This window comes from Aethalodelphis obliquidens, unplaced genomic scaffold (genome assembly GCF_003676395.1).
Source record: "Aethalodelphis obliquidens isolate GAN/ISIS:26980383/991018 unplaced genomic scaffold, ASM367639v1 scaffold17, whole genome shotgun sequence".
NCBI lineage: Eukaryota > Metazoa > Chordata > Mammalia > Artiodactyla > Delphinidae > Aethalodelphis > Aethalodelphis obliquidens.
The window spans coordinates 20,839,551-20,851,892 of NW_020837961.1; the positions used below are offsets into that span (position 1 = coordinate 20,839,551).

The following is a 12,342-nucleotide window of genomic DNA, read 5'->3' on the forward strand; positions in this document are numbered from 1 at the left end:
CTAGTGCTTGTGTCAGATCACCTTACATTCAAATAAAACTTTTCACATGGGCCTATTTAAGACGATTACATTTCAAGCTTCTAACCAGATAAAGTAACTGATTTATATATTAAAGACTGGTGACACCCAAAGGAATGCTCTGATGTTTGTGACAGAATAGATCCCTGGCATACACCGGATGCTTAGTCTGGGAGGAAGGATGGGCTTAGCCCGAAGGACCTCTGGCTTCTGTAGCAGGGCTCAAAGGTTTAACCTGACAGTGTTGTATTTGGGCATGAGCCTGGCAGTGGGCCAGTGAGGATGGACACAGCTTTCCCATGGGTCCAGGACGCGTCCCCCTCTGTCCTTCCCGGCATCTCCAGCTTGGAGTGTATGATCCAGGAAGGCTTTCGTTCCCAGGGCTGATTCTGGCCTCTCTTCCTGGTCTCCAGTGATAACCAGCAAATTCAAGAGGTGGCAAAAATCAAGGAGAAGCTTCTTCTATTCCTTCATTTCTACCTGCTCCCCCATCCCAACGCAGACTTTGACGGAGTGCCACACTTAAACAGCCTCAATGAAGCTGACACAGCTGGGAAAGGACAGAAAGGACTCCAAGAATCACAAAGAATTACACTCTTTTTCTTCGGTCTCCGTTTTATCCTAAATAGAGTTAGTGAAGGAACAGAAGAGGTTACGAGGACTCGAGGGATGGTATCTTCAACGTCTGGTCTGTTGAATACGTGTCCTGTATTTTTACTGAGGGAAGTCAACACTCTGGCAAGGAACTGTGATCTAGCACTGAATCAGGGGGTGACATATTTGGAAGAGCCCTGATGCACGATGGAAGGCGGAAGGGCAGCCCCGGGGTCCCCAGCTCCCACCCCGAGCCCAGCCATACCTGAGAGCAGCAGCCAGAGCTCCCCGCGCATGCTCTCGGGTACGCCCTTCAGCACCAGGTCCCGTGTCTTTTCCGTGCGGTACATGCAAATCCCTTGCCCATACTCAGCAAAGTGAATCTTCCAGGCTTGCTCTTTCAAAAACTCTTTGGCCTGAAAGGGATAATGAAGCAGCACTACATCCCAACGTACTTCGACAACGGTTAGGACAAGTTCGATGGAAGGTCAGAACTTTCCCTGGTGAACGGAGCAGTTAAGTTCTGGACAGAATTCAGGAGAACAAAGAACTCAGATTTTCTCGAGTCCTTGCCGGATATGACACATGTATGCCCGTGGATCTGCCACGAAATTTTCTGTCCTAGAGTCAGAATTGTACTTACCTGAGATGAGTCAGCAGAATGCAAATGATATGTATGGCTTTATGTCTATACCTCCAAGTGAAACAGTGGATGTCTTTTAAACGTGGCCTGAGACATGACGTACTTATTTGTTGGCTGACTTATACAATAGTTAAAAACAAGACCAAAAAAGGTCAGCTGTACCCTCTAGAACATCTCCTTCCATGATGAAGCCACTCTGAAACCCAATGACATATAACTATGTCATTATATGTTATATTTATATGTCATCTGTGTTTCTTCAACAAAATATCCTTTACTTGTAGGAAAATATCTATTGACATGTTGATGAGTTTACTTTTACTTAAAAAGATTTTTTCAACGTTATTGTTCTAATATAGAAAGTTCCGGGCAAGAGGAGGCGGCACCCACCAATTTCGGGTTGAACTCCTCGGGAGACCGCCGCCGATACATGGTCATCAGGGTCTGTGTGGCCGTGGGGACGCTGTTGCCATTGAGGTTAAACTGGCGCTCACCGTCAGCATCGGAGCTCGTGCTTCTCTGGGGACTGGAGGAAACGAGGCTGCTGGGCCGAGAATACACCTGCCGATGCAGAGAGCAACAAGATGCTGGAACCATTTTGGCTACAGAATCTACTTCTTCAGCGTCCTCTGGACAGACATCGATAGCTACGTCATGGTTCCTAAGAGGTTTCTTGTGATGTGACAAAATAGGAGAAAGGCAGCAAACCAGCACTTTGATGGGGATTAGATGGGGTCATGGGCCACAGAGCTTCAATGCCCAAAATAGGTTTCCTCTGTATTTTAGATGCATTTTTACAACAAACTGGTTGGCCACATGTCTCTCTGATTAGTATGCATGCAAAGCATGATGTGGTTGAATCAACTGCTAATGGGATCACCTCCCTCACCTCCTCTCTAGCTTCTGGTGCCTCAGAAATGCCTACAGAAGCTTGGAGCAGGAAGACGGGGGCAGGCATGTTACTCGTGAGCTCACCATTTTTGCCATGTATTTTCGCTGCTAGTATGTTGCTCTCTCACTTGAGCTAATTACATATCTGTCAGGGCTCCAGTTCTTTGGATGTCTAGGGCTTAATTCAATAGGGATACAATTCGTATTTTATCATATCAAATCATCATAATGATGTTGTATTTCAGTTCTGAGTGACCTCTGTACCATTCCCAACAAGGTCACTTATATAGACCAGAGTCACTTGCTATGTAACCAGGACAAATTACTTAATAATGCTTTCAACAGTGAAAGAAGAGGGATAGACCAGATGATCTCTAAGATTCTGTCCGGCCCTATGATCCCAAACATAAACTCCATGAGATTTAAATGAGATACTACTCTAGACATCAGAGTAGGTGGTTCATCTTAGCACAGCTGCAAAGCTTCAAGATCAGACTAACAGACAGGGAGGTGAACACCCCCGGGGAAGAGTAAGAAGATGAACCAAAACACCTGCAGGTGCCTTCCACAGACCTCATCATCTGAACTGTTGTAGCTTCCTGCAAACTCTTTGTCCGAGTATATTTTGGAGGTCGTCTGTTGCAGGAAATCAGAGATCCTCTGCACTAGAAAGTCTCTGTCTCTCAAATTGGCAAACAGGAAGGTCATCCTGTTCTTGGTGCTGATGGATAAAGGACTGGGGAGCACGCTGGAGCTGTCTGCCTTTTCTACAATCGTCACCTGAAAAGAAACAGGACACCAAGAGTATTATTTTCCAGGGATTATCCGACAGCAACCTCTGAGTAGCACTGAAAAGAACACAACACTCTTAAATCTCTGTAGAAACCTCCTCTATTTTATTGAGGCAAGTTGAGATTCTTTAGTCCTGTTCCAATAAAATAAAACAGCTCGTAACAAATCAAACTGGAGCTGGAATCATCTTACTGGTCTTTCTAAGTTAGTAGTTATAAACCGAGAGGGATTTTTGCCCCCCCAGGAGACATTTGGCAACATCTAGAGGCACTTCTAGTAGTCACGAGTGGAGGGTACCACTGGCATCTCATAGGTAGAGGAAGGGATGCTGCTAAAACATCCTGCAGTGCACAGGACCCAGGACAGCCCGCCCCCATCAAAGTCCGGCCCAAGATGCCAATAGTGCCAAGGTTGAGAAACCTTGTTGTAAAGGAATTCTTTGATTTTCATTAAAATTTAATGGAACCATAAGAGGGAAGACTCCTAGTTGTTGCTTCATCTGTAAGAGACAGAAACAACCGATGACACTGGGCCCTTTTACCAGCTTAACGTGGGGATGGCTTTCAAAACACCACCAATCCTTCAAACATCTCATTTAGACTCCAGGGCTTTGCACCCCTCACCTCTTGCCACTTCAAAGTTTTAAAGGCTCGATTCTGAACAGACATGACATAAACAGCTTAACTGCAACCCCATCTGCATTGGCTGACTGTGTGTGTGTGTGTGTGTGTGTGTGTGCGTGCGTGCGTGCGTGCGCGCGCGCATACCATGTGTGGTGAAGTAAGTCTACCATGTCAGGAGAAAAGTAGGAAACAGGGGCATGTGTTTTAGCTTTGAAATGACGACATATATTTGGTGGCTTATAATACGATTTTCATCAACTGGAAACTAGGATAAATGCATTCCAACTTTTTTCTTAGCACATTAGGAAGAAGATCTCAAGGTCAGCCCTAGATAAATGGTTTATTTGCAGCAGCTCTGACTCTGTAGAGTTAAGTTTCTTTCCCTTCTTCATTTCCACATGTAAGCAGTCTAGACAGGTTCAACTTCAACCTCTTCATCAGCATTTTCATGTGAAATACATTTCCTCCCAAGCAGAACTTTAAAAACTTTTCTCCCCTTCAAGGCTAAGGAACTTCTTGGAATTGCCTAAAAAGTTGCATGGTCCCAAGTGCAAACAGATATTACTGGGGTCCAAAAAGGGAAAAAATTGCAGGACCTGTCTTCTGTTCTCAGACTTCATAAATATGTACAAGTTAGATATATACTTACACTTTTTTAAAGGAATCTCCGAGATACCTGGAGTTACACATAAAAGTGTTTTTTCTCCCTCAATGCAAAAGAAGCTAGAGAAACTGGGGGAAAGAAACCCAACTTCTTTATCATGAAAAGGATTTTCCCATAACACTTCAGACATGTGTTAAACACGCTTATTTTAAAAGACTGATAAAAACTTCCTTTTCTCTCAGTAGATTTTTTGATTCTTTTAGTCACCAGGCATCTGAGATTAAATGACAGATGTCAAGGGAATTAATGGTTCAAGTCCTCTGCCTAAAACACAGACATCATGTGCATCGTGATGGAGTCAAAGTGGAAAGTCCTGTATCTAGCAGAATCACGAATACAGAGACAGCAAGAAAGCTCTCTCAGAAAACCTAGGGAGGTTCCCACGGGTTACAACCTATTTTTCACTGGCAAACGAGTTCTAGTAGAATTCTACCCCATAAGCTTTGTGCCACCAGGAACGGGCAACAGCTATATCTGAATATTCTACAGAATAATGAGACACATTTTCGTTACCAACTTGGGTTATAAAATAGATCAAATTTAATCAAATCTTGGTGTGTCATACGGAACACTTACAAGGTAATTTATAATTGAAAGAAAAGAGAGACTTTATCTGGAATCTCTAATGAGGACCCCGATGACTTCACTTTATCCTCCTGCTTTGCTGCCTCAGTAATTTCTATAAAATCTACAGCAATATGATTCTGTGTAAACATTTAACACGTATCGATTTGGTCTACCTTAAGTCTGTATGTAGAATATATATTAACAATCTCCAGTCAATATTTCTACTTATTTATAAAAAGTTAAATAAAACAACAATTCCTAGTCTACACAATCCTAAAAGTAGCCGTTCCAAGGAGGATGCAGTGTTCCCACGGAGGGTCCTGCTCATCAATCAGCTTAACTCAGTTCACAGACACACCACCTCAAACAGACCTGGATGGAGGGTGGGAGCCTCGTCCTAGTGTTTTTCTGTCATTATCATACCTAGAGGTAATAAAAATTACATTAAGTCCTTTGCTTCTTCCATTAGTCGAGGTTCGGGATTTACCATGAATATATCTCAGCGATTCATCAGGTTAAAGGACAGGGCACTGCTGTCTCATTGAGCATTTCTTTAAAGCTGCATCCTCCAACCACAACACGCTTTATTATTTTTTTTTTTTGCAGTATGCGGGCCTCTCACTGTTGTGGCCTCTCCCGTTGCGGAGCACAGGTTCCGGACGTGCAGGCTCAGCGGCCGTGGCTCACGGGCCCAGCCGCTCCGCGGCATGTGGGATCTTCCCGGACCGGGGCACGAACCCGTGTCCCCTGCATCGGCAGGCGGACTCTCAACCACTGCGCCACCAGGGAAGCCCAACACACTTTATTTTTAAATGCTACCTCTACCATTGTCCCTCTTCTGACTTACCCTGAAATATGACTGAATGATCTTTGCGCTACCGCCTGCTGGGGAAAACTAGCAAGCAGAAGGTGGGCTGAGGACATGAACCACTATTCTCTTAATTCCCCCGAACTCTCACCATCCTATTATAAATCACACTAAAATGTACACAGAGCACCTGGACCAAACCGGGAGGTGGGGAACAGGAGAGAAGACGTCTGGACAGCAGCTCCCAGCCCCTCTCTGCTCCTGAGTTCTCTCTGGATAAACAAAGTGATGATTCACTCAGATTCATAAATGACACATTCACGGTACATTCTTAATCCCAGGATGGGTTTCCCTAGCCAGTCCAGGTCACTCTGCTTTACTATGTTCAGGTAGTACTTGATGAAGAAAATTTTTAGTAGAGCAGCCTTGGTGATAGGTGTTAACTGGACTTATCGTGGTGATCATTCTATAATATATACAAATATCAAATCACTACTTTGTTCACCTGAAACTAATATGTCAATTACACTACACACACACACACACACACACACACACACACAGAGTTTAGTAACTCCCTAAGACAAAGTTTGCTGGAAAAAGTCATGAAATGCCTTTCAGAGCCAATTGTAAGTCCTGATGAATTTATCCATCTCAGAATTCACTCCCAACAATTCCTGGCCTCCAAATGTGTTATAATACCACTTAGTTCACCCTATAAGAAGGAGAACTAGATTTTTCAATTGCTTAACATTTTGCATTCTTTTTGATCCACCAATTAAACTTCTAGGAACTTATCACTTAAGGAAAATTATACATATGATTGGGAGAAAACTAAAAACAATGCAAAGGTCCAAGCACAGGTAACCTAAAAAGAAGCAATAAATTATACATATCCATTAATGGAATAATATGCAGTCGCTAGAAGTTACATGGTAAAAGAAAATTTTATGATACGGGGAAAAGTTTAGTGTACACCCACTGTTAAGGGAATTAAGAAAAAAATAAAAATTCTTTATGTTTTATATCTAAATAATATAAATGACATATACACAGCAATGTACAGAAAGCCTGAAAAGCTGTACAGCGGAATGTCAACATCGTCGTCTTCGAAGGGTGGGATTAGGACTGAATTTTGTTTTCTTTTTATTTGTAGTTTTACTAATTTTCTGTGATAATGATACAATATTTTTGAAACAAGAAAAAACAAACAAAATTTGCTTACATAAATGATTTTGTTAAAAAAAAAAGAAAAGAAGGCAGAAGGAAACTTGAATCCTTTACTATAGAGAATCTTAATAAAGGGTCAACCTTGATTAAATAGCCAAAGCTTCTAACCGTCTTAATTTCTAGAAAAGGACCAGAGTAAGTTGAAAGTTACCAGGTCAGAAACTGTGGGTCTGCCAGCCCTTGACATCCTAACTTTGAGTTGCTTCTCAACCCCAAACGGCAAGGCTTCCATACAAGTACCAGAGTAATCTATCACTGCGAGGACACGACAGAACGCACCTCCACCCCAGATACAATAAGAATGTTTCTTAGTCTTCACTGTCTATGGGCATCAGCCTGGCACTCTATTAAAATACAGACTTCCCAAACTTGCAGCGATCCAGAAGATCTGGGGTGGGCTCAGGAATCTGCCACTGTGGCCAGCGGTCCCAGTGGTTCTAATGCAAGGAATCGACAAACCGGACAGATCTGAACACTGGGCTTTCTGATTCACAACCTAGACTGTCTCCGCTGAAGACCAAGCTGCTCAGGCTGTGAGTCAGGTGTAGTAACTACATTTTCTAGCTTCTGTATTTGATGTTTTCACATCTTGGGGCCTTTTTGACCCAGAGTTAGCCAACTCCTGGAGATAGTAAAGGACTCACCTGTGAGCAGGCCTTTTATAGGCAAACCAACCAATCCAAGCCCATACCCCACTGACCTCCTATATCTGCTCTCACACTCAGGGCCACATTCACCTGCCCTCATCACCCCAGGGCCAGGTACCAGACAACTAGGGGTAGGCCCTCTGCCCTGGAGCCTGCCAAAATTATTCAGCTCGCCAATCCTAAGCCTGCTTACCCTGCCTCGCCTGTTTCTTCCCATGGAAACCACAATAAAGGCTCTTGCCCACGTTTTCCCCAGCTTCTTTGCCTGCTGACTCACCCTGGTGCTTCCCTGCGTGGTCCCCACGGCATGGTGTGCTCCCCCTAGTGGAATCTGTGAGTATAGCAAGCAATCTTTTCAATGACAGTCATCTCCTGCTCTGTTGGCCTCACCTTACCTGAACAAGAATGAAATCTACATTTTAAAATACCAGGCTGTCTCTGGAAGAAAATATCTCGCAGGTCCCATGGTCACTTAGAGCAATGACAACAAATAAAAGAGTGGCATGGGACTTCCCTGGTGGTGCAGTGATTAAGAATCCGCCTGCCAATGCAGGGGACACGGGTTCAATCTCTGGTCTGGGAAGGTCCCACATGCCGCCCGTGCGCCACAACTACTGAGCCTGTGCTCAAGAGCCCACGAGCCGCAACTACTGAAGCCCGTGTGCCTAGAGCCCAGGCTCTGCAACAAGACAAGCCACTGCGATGAGAAGCCCGCGCACCGCAACGAAGACCCAATGCAGCCAAAAATAAATAAAATTTTAAAATATATGAAAAAAGAAAAAAGAGTGGCATGGCTTCCCTGGTGGCGCAGTGGTTGAGAGTCCGCCTGCCGATGCAGGGGACACGGGTTCGTGCCCCGGTGCGGGAAGATCTCACATGCCGCGGAGCGGCTGGGCCCGTGAGCCATGGTCGCTGAGCCTGCGCATCCGGAGCCTGTGCTCCGCAACGGGAGAGGCCACAACAGTGAGAGGCCAGCGTACCGCAAAAAAAAAAAAGAGTGGCAGATTCCACCAAAGAATTATGAACACTCACCTATGGTTAAAAGCCAACTCACGGCTGGTAAAAGATACACAGAAAAGTATTACCAGTAAAACTCTTAAAATACCCTAAAAGTTCCATTTTCACCTGCCACTTACCTCTCGGAGTGGGATAATGAGGCTGCACAGGTTTTCCTCCTTGCTGGTAAAGCAGATGTAGTTTGTAGACACAAACATCTGCCCCAAAATGTGCATTTTGTTGAATGGAGTCCAGAGGGTGCAGTCTGTGTGGCCATCTAATTTTTCATCTTTGGGCAGCCGGAAAAGTGCACGGTATCTCTCACTCTTTGCCCTGGCATCCAGATCGCTGGAAAGCAACAAAAATAACACCCCCCACAAAATAAAATTTCAGTACCTCTAAATGATGCGGCAATGGAGGTTCCCCAGCCCATCTTTCCCCTCCTCCATCTAGTGAGACTTATTCCTACCTTCTTGGCTTCCTACTGGCGTTAACTCCAAACTATGACCCAAAAGTATAATGAAATTATTTTAATGTATTTAGGTCCCTTGTGCAGCCATTTTGCAATCAGTATCTCTGAATGTCAAAGGATCTTAGGAAAACAAGGCCTGGCCAGGAAATAATTCTCTTTCTAAAAGAATACAGTAATTTCTTAAGAGATGACTACATTTATCCATGACTCATCCACAGCCACTCTTGGGGCCTTATCTTTTAAGAACGACCTAATGCAAATACACGCAAGCCACACGAATCTGCTGACTGACACTGTCCACATTGAGTAGACAATAAGACTGCCCAAACCACAGGAACGACCCACCTCCAGGACAACCAGAGTATCTAACCTCGTCTGGGTCCTCAGGTAACTATGATCTTTTCCCTAATGAGTTCCTTTATCCTGTTCATCATGGCAGCCGTTTAAACCTCTCTGCTCAAGCTTTTATGCCACCTCAGCCCCCTGACGATCCAGTTTCTGGCTTCACAGGGCAAAGACAGGTCCTCCAATTCCCTCCCTCCTGTCTCCAAAACCAACTCCATCCTCATCTCATCCTACTTCCTTTCCCTGTTTCAAAGGGAGATGTATCAGCACACATAAGCATCCTTTTCCATGTCCTATGAGATGTCACTTTTTAAATTATTCATTTTCTTCTAGCTTTATCTCCATGCTCCCTTCTGTCCCTGCACTTACCCCTCACCAACAAACTCTTCCCATCTGCCTACTTCATACCATCCTCTGGTCAAATCTTTTTCATTCTAAAATGAGCAAGCCCCCTCCTTTACCATTGAATTTCTTGAAAAAGCAGTCCGTACTGTCCTAATGCCCTTGTCTTGCCTTTCACGTGCTATTCAACCCACTGTAGTAACCCATCTTCTTCTTACTCTATCAAAACATGTCTCAAATCACCAAAAGCGTTTTAATTGCAGTGACTTCTTGTCAGGTACCAGCTGGATGGCAATGATTGCCAATTCCAGTTTGATGTCCTACAGGCAACTTAACTCAACACGATCAAAACTGAGCCCTCATATCCCTTGGACAAGCTCTTCCTTCCCTCATCCCCACCTCAGTTAGGGGTAATTCCATGCATACCATCATACTTTAGAGCATCAGCTTTTCCCTCACCTTCTCTCTAGCCCAGATCCAGACTTCCAGGCCTCTCTGCAGCCTCGCTTCATCTCATGCCCAGCCACCTTTCACACGTGCGATGGACTAACTTCCCTCTGTGCTTTTCCCTTTTGCTTCTCCCATCATGTTATTCCCTCTGCCTGAAATATCCATCCTACTGACTCTGAATGAGTAATGTCTACTATGTCTTGAGAGCCCAGCTCCAAGCAGCTCTGCTGAGAGGTCTTTCCTACACACTCTGCCCATCTCCCCATGTGTGTGCTCATGGCGCTCTGCTCATAGGAACAGAAGAGGTCCCATCCCATTGTACTGGAGCTGGTCGTGTCTGCCTCGCTTAATGAACTGGGAGTGCCTTACGTAGTCTTTTTCAGTTTTGTATCTATACCTGGAAAACTGTTCTGAACCCTTGAAGTTGTTCAGAAAAGGTTAACTTTCATAAAGGAACAGATGTGTTTCTTAAGTCTGTAAAAGACGCTAAGTCTCTGACACCTACCGTTTTAGAGCAGACACTTTTTTAGGAGATTTCTTTTTCAGTTTAGGCAGGGATCGATCTTGTTCAAACCCCTCATTGTCTAAGAGTTGCCTCATGGCGATGTTGGCGAGCTGCTCCATTAACTTGAAGGTCTCATTGATGTTGAGGAATACGGAGAAGAAATGTTCGCTGGACCTCGTGCTCACTTTAATCACGTCAGGCAGAAGCAGCGTGGCGTTCTTCTCGAGCTGAGTGATGTCCACCCACCGGATAACCAGCTTGGCTAGCACAGGGAACAAGGCTGGGTCAACACACAGCTGCTCAAAATCCTTTCGAGATACTGGAAACTAACAACCCTGCCCCCCAATTTCACTGACCTCCTTTGAGTTTATGTGCCCATGTTTATCATTGTTCTGTTTGTTAAACAGACAAACCTGGACCACAAAAATTCTGAGTTACAATTATTACGGATTTAAGTCCATGTCTACTAAATGAATTAGACCTTTGGTGAATCTCTACTACTTCATAACTAATTTCGCTACAACCGCTGAGCCAAAAATGATTGAATTCAATTGTTAAGTCATCACAAAAGAGCGCTGGCTCAGTTACAACTACAGATTTATTATTGTTGATGTTTGGATGTGGTTTATGCGTTCAGGACAGGCAAACCTCAGTAGACTTTCAAAAGCTTCCCTCTGAAATTCTAGAGAACTCACCTTCCCTTCCCATCAGAAAAGAATAAAAGCAAAGGTGGTTAATACTGAGGTACATCCAACCCTGTCGGGGAACCTTCCCCTTCCAGTAGCTGCAAGAGTAATAGTTGACGAGTTTCTCTTCCTCAGGCATTCCAAACAGCCGATGGAACTTCACAATGGCTTCCTTGAACTTCTCTGTGTCATCATCTTCCTTCACATCATTGATTTTGTTATACTCTGCAATGATGCCCTAAGAAGCAATAAAGCACAAAACACACAACTGGTATCACTATGACTAGAGCTGCTTTTTCCCGTTATCTTGTACATAACTGGAAAGGAACAAAAAATTTCTAAGGCTAGAGTTCAAAAAAATTGAATTATTTTCAAAGCCAACTCCCCAATTCTAAGCCAATTAACAAGCAGCATTTATGTACTAAAAGATTTCCAAAGAGCAATATAGATTTTCATATCTGTTTATTGGTACTAATCATTTTTTTAAGTTCACTTAGAATGAAGCCCATAGTTTTCTTTTACACATGAGGAGATGAAAAGATTTTGCTAGTTCTACTACTTTTCCTAGCTTATCATGATAGACTTATCCCAAAGGTCAACCAACATCTGCCTTTCTCAAAAACTCAATGAGGGGCTTCCCCGGTGGTCCAGGGGTTAAGAATCCGCCTTCCAGGGCTTCCCTGCTGGCACAGTGGTTAAGATTCCTCCTGCCAATGCAGGGGACATGGGTTTGAGCTCCGGTCTGGGAAGATCCCACATGTCGCGGAGCAACTAAGCCTGTGTGCTACAACTACTGAGCCTGTGCTCTAGAGCCTGAGAGCCACAACTGCTGAAGCCCGCTCACCTAGAGCCTGTGCTCCAGAACAAGAGAAGTCACTGCAATGAGAAGCCCGTGCACCGCAACAAAGAGTAGCCCCCGCTCATTGCAAGTAGAAGGCCCGCACGCGGCAACGAAGAGCCAATGCAGCCAAGAATAAATAAAATAAATAAAAATTTAAAAAAAGTTTAAAAGGGTATATGTTGTTTTTCCAAATTAGCATGTATCTTAAGGGGCCATATCTTAGTCTTT

The 12,342-nt window shown here is 44.1% G+C and overlaps 1 protein-coding gene across 3 annotated transcripts in view; it reads right to left on the reverse strand.

Annotated features, from left to right (window-relative positions):
• Positions 1-12,342, reverse strand: part of TBC1D9 (TBC1 domain family member 9) — a 105,330-nt gene that overhangs the window by 28,556 nt on the left and 64,432 nt on the right. For 2 of the 3 annotated variants that reach the window (XM_027117045.1, XM_027117047.1), the window contains exons 4-10: positions 11,283-11,511; positions 10,588-10,849; positions 8,614-8,821; positions 7,755-7,808; positions 2,720-2,926; positions 1,646-1,816; positions 878-1,028 (exon numbers count right to left, since the gene is read on the reverse strand). In XM_027117045.1, the coding sequence (XP_026972846.1) occupies positions 878-1,028; positions 1,646-1,816; positions 2,720-2,926; positions 7,755-7,808; positions 8,614-8,821; positions 10,588-10,849; positions 11,283-11,511 (1,282 nt within the window). The remainder of the gene's footprint in view (positions 1-877; positions 1,029-1,645; positions 1,817-2,719; positions 2,927-7,754; positions 7,809-8,613; positions 8,822-10,587; positions 10,850-11,282; positions 11,512-12,342) is intronic. The other variant, XM_027117046.1, reaches the window with a different exon arrangement.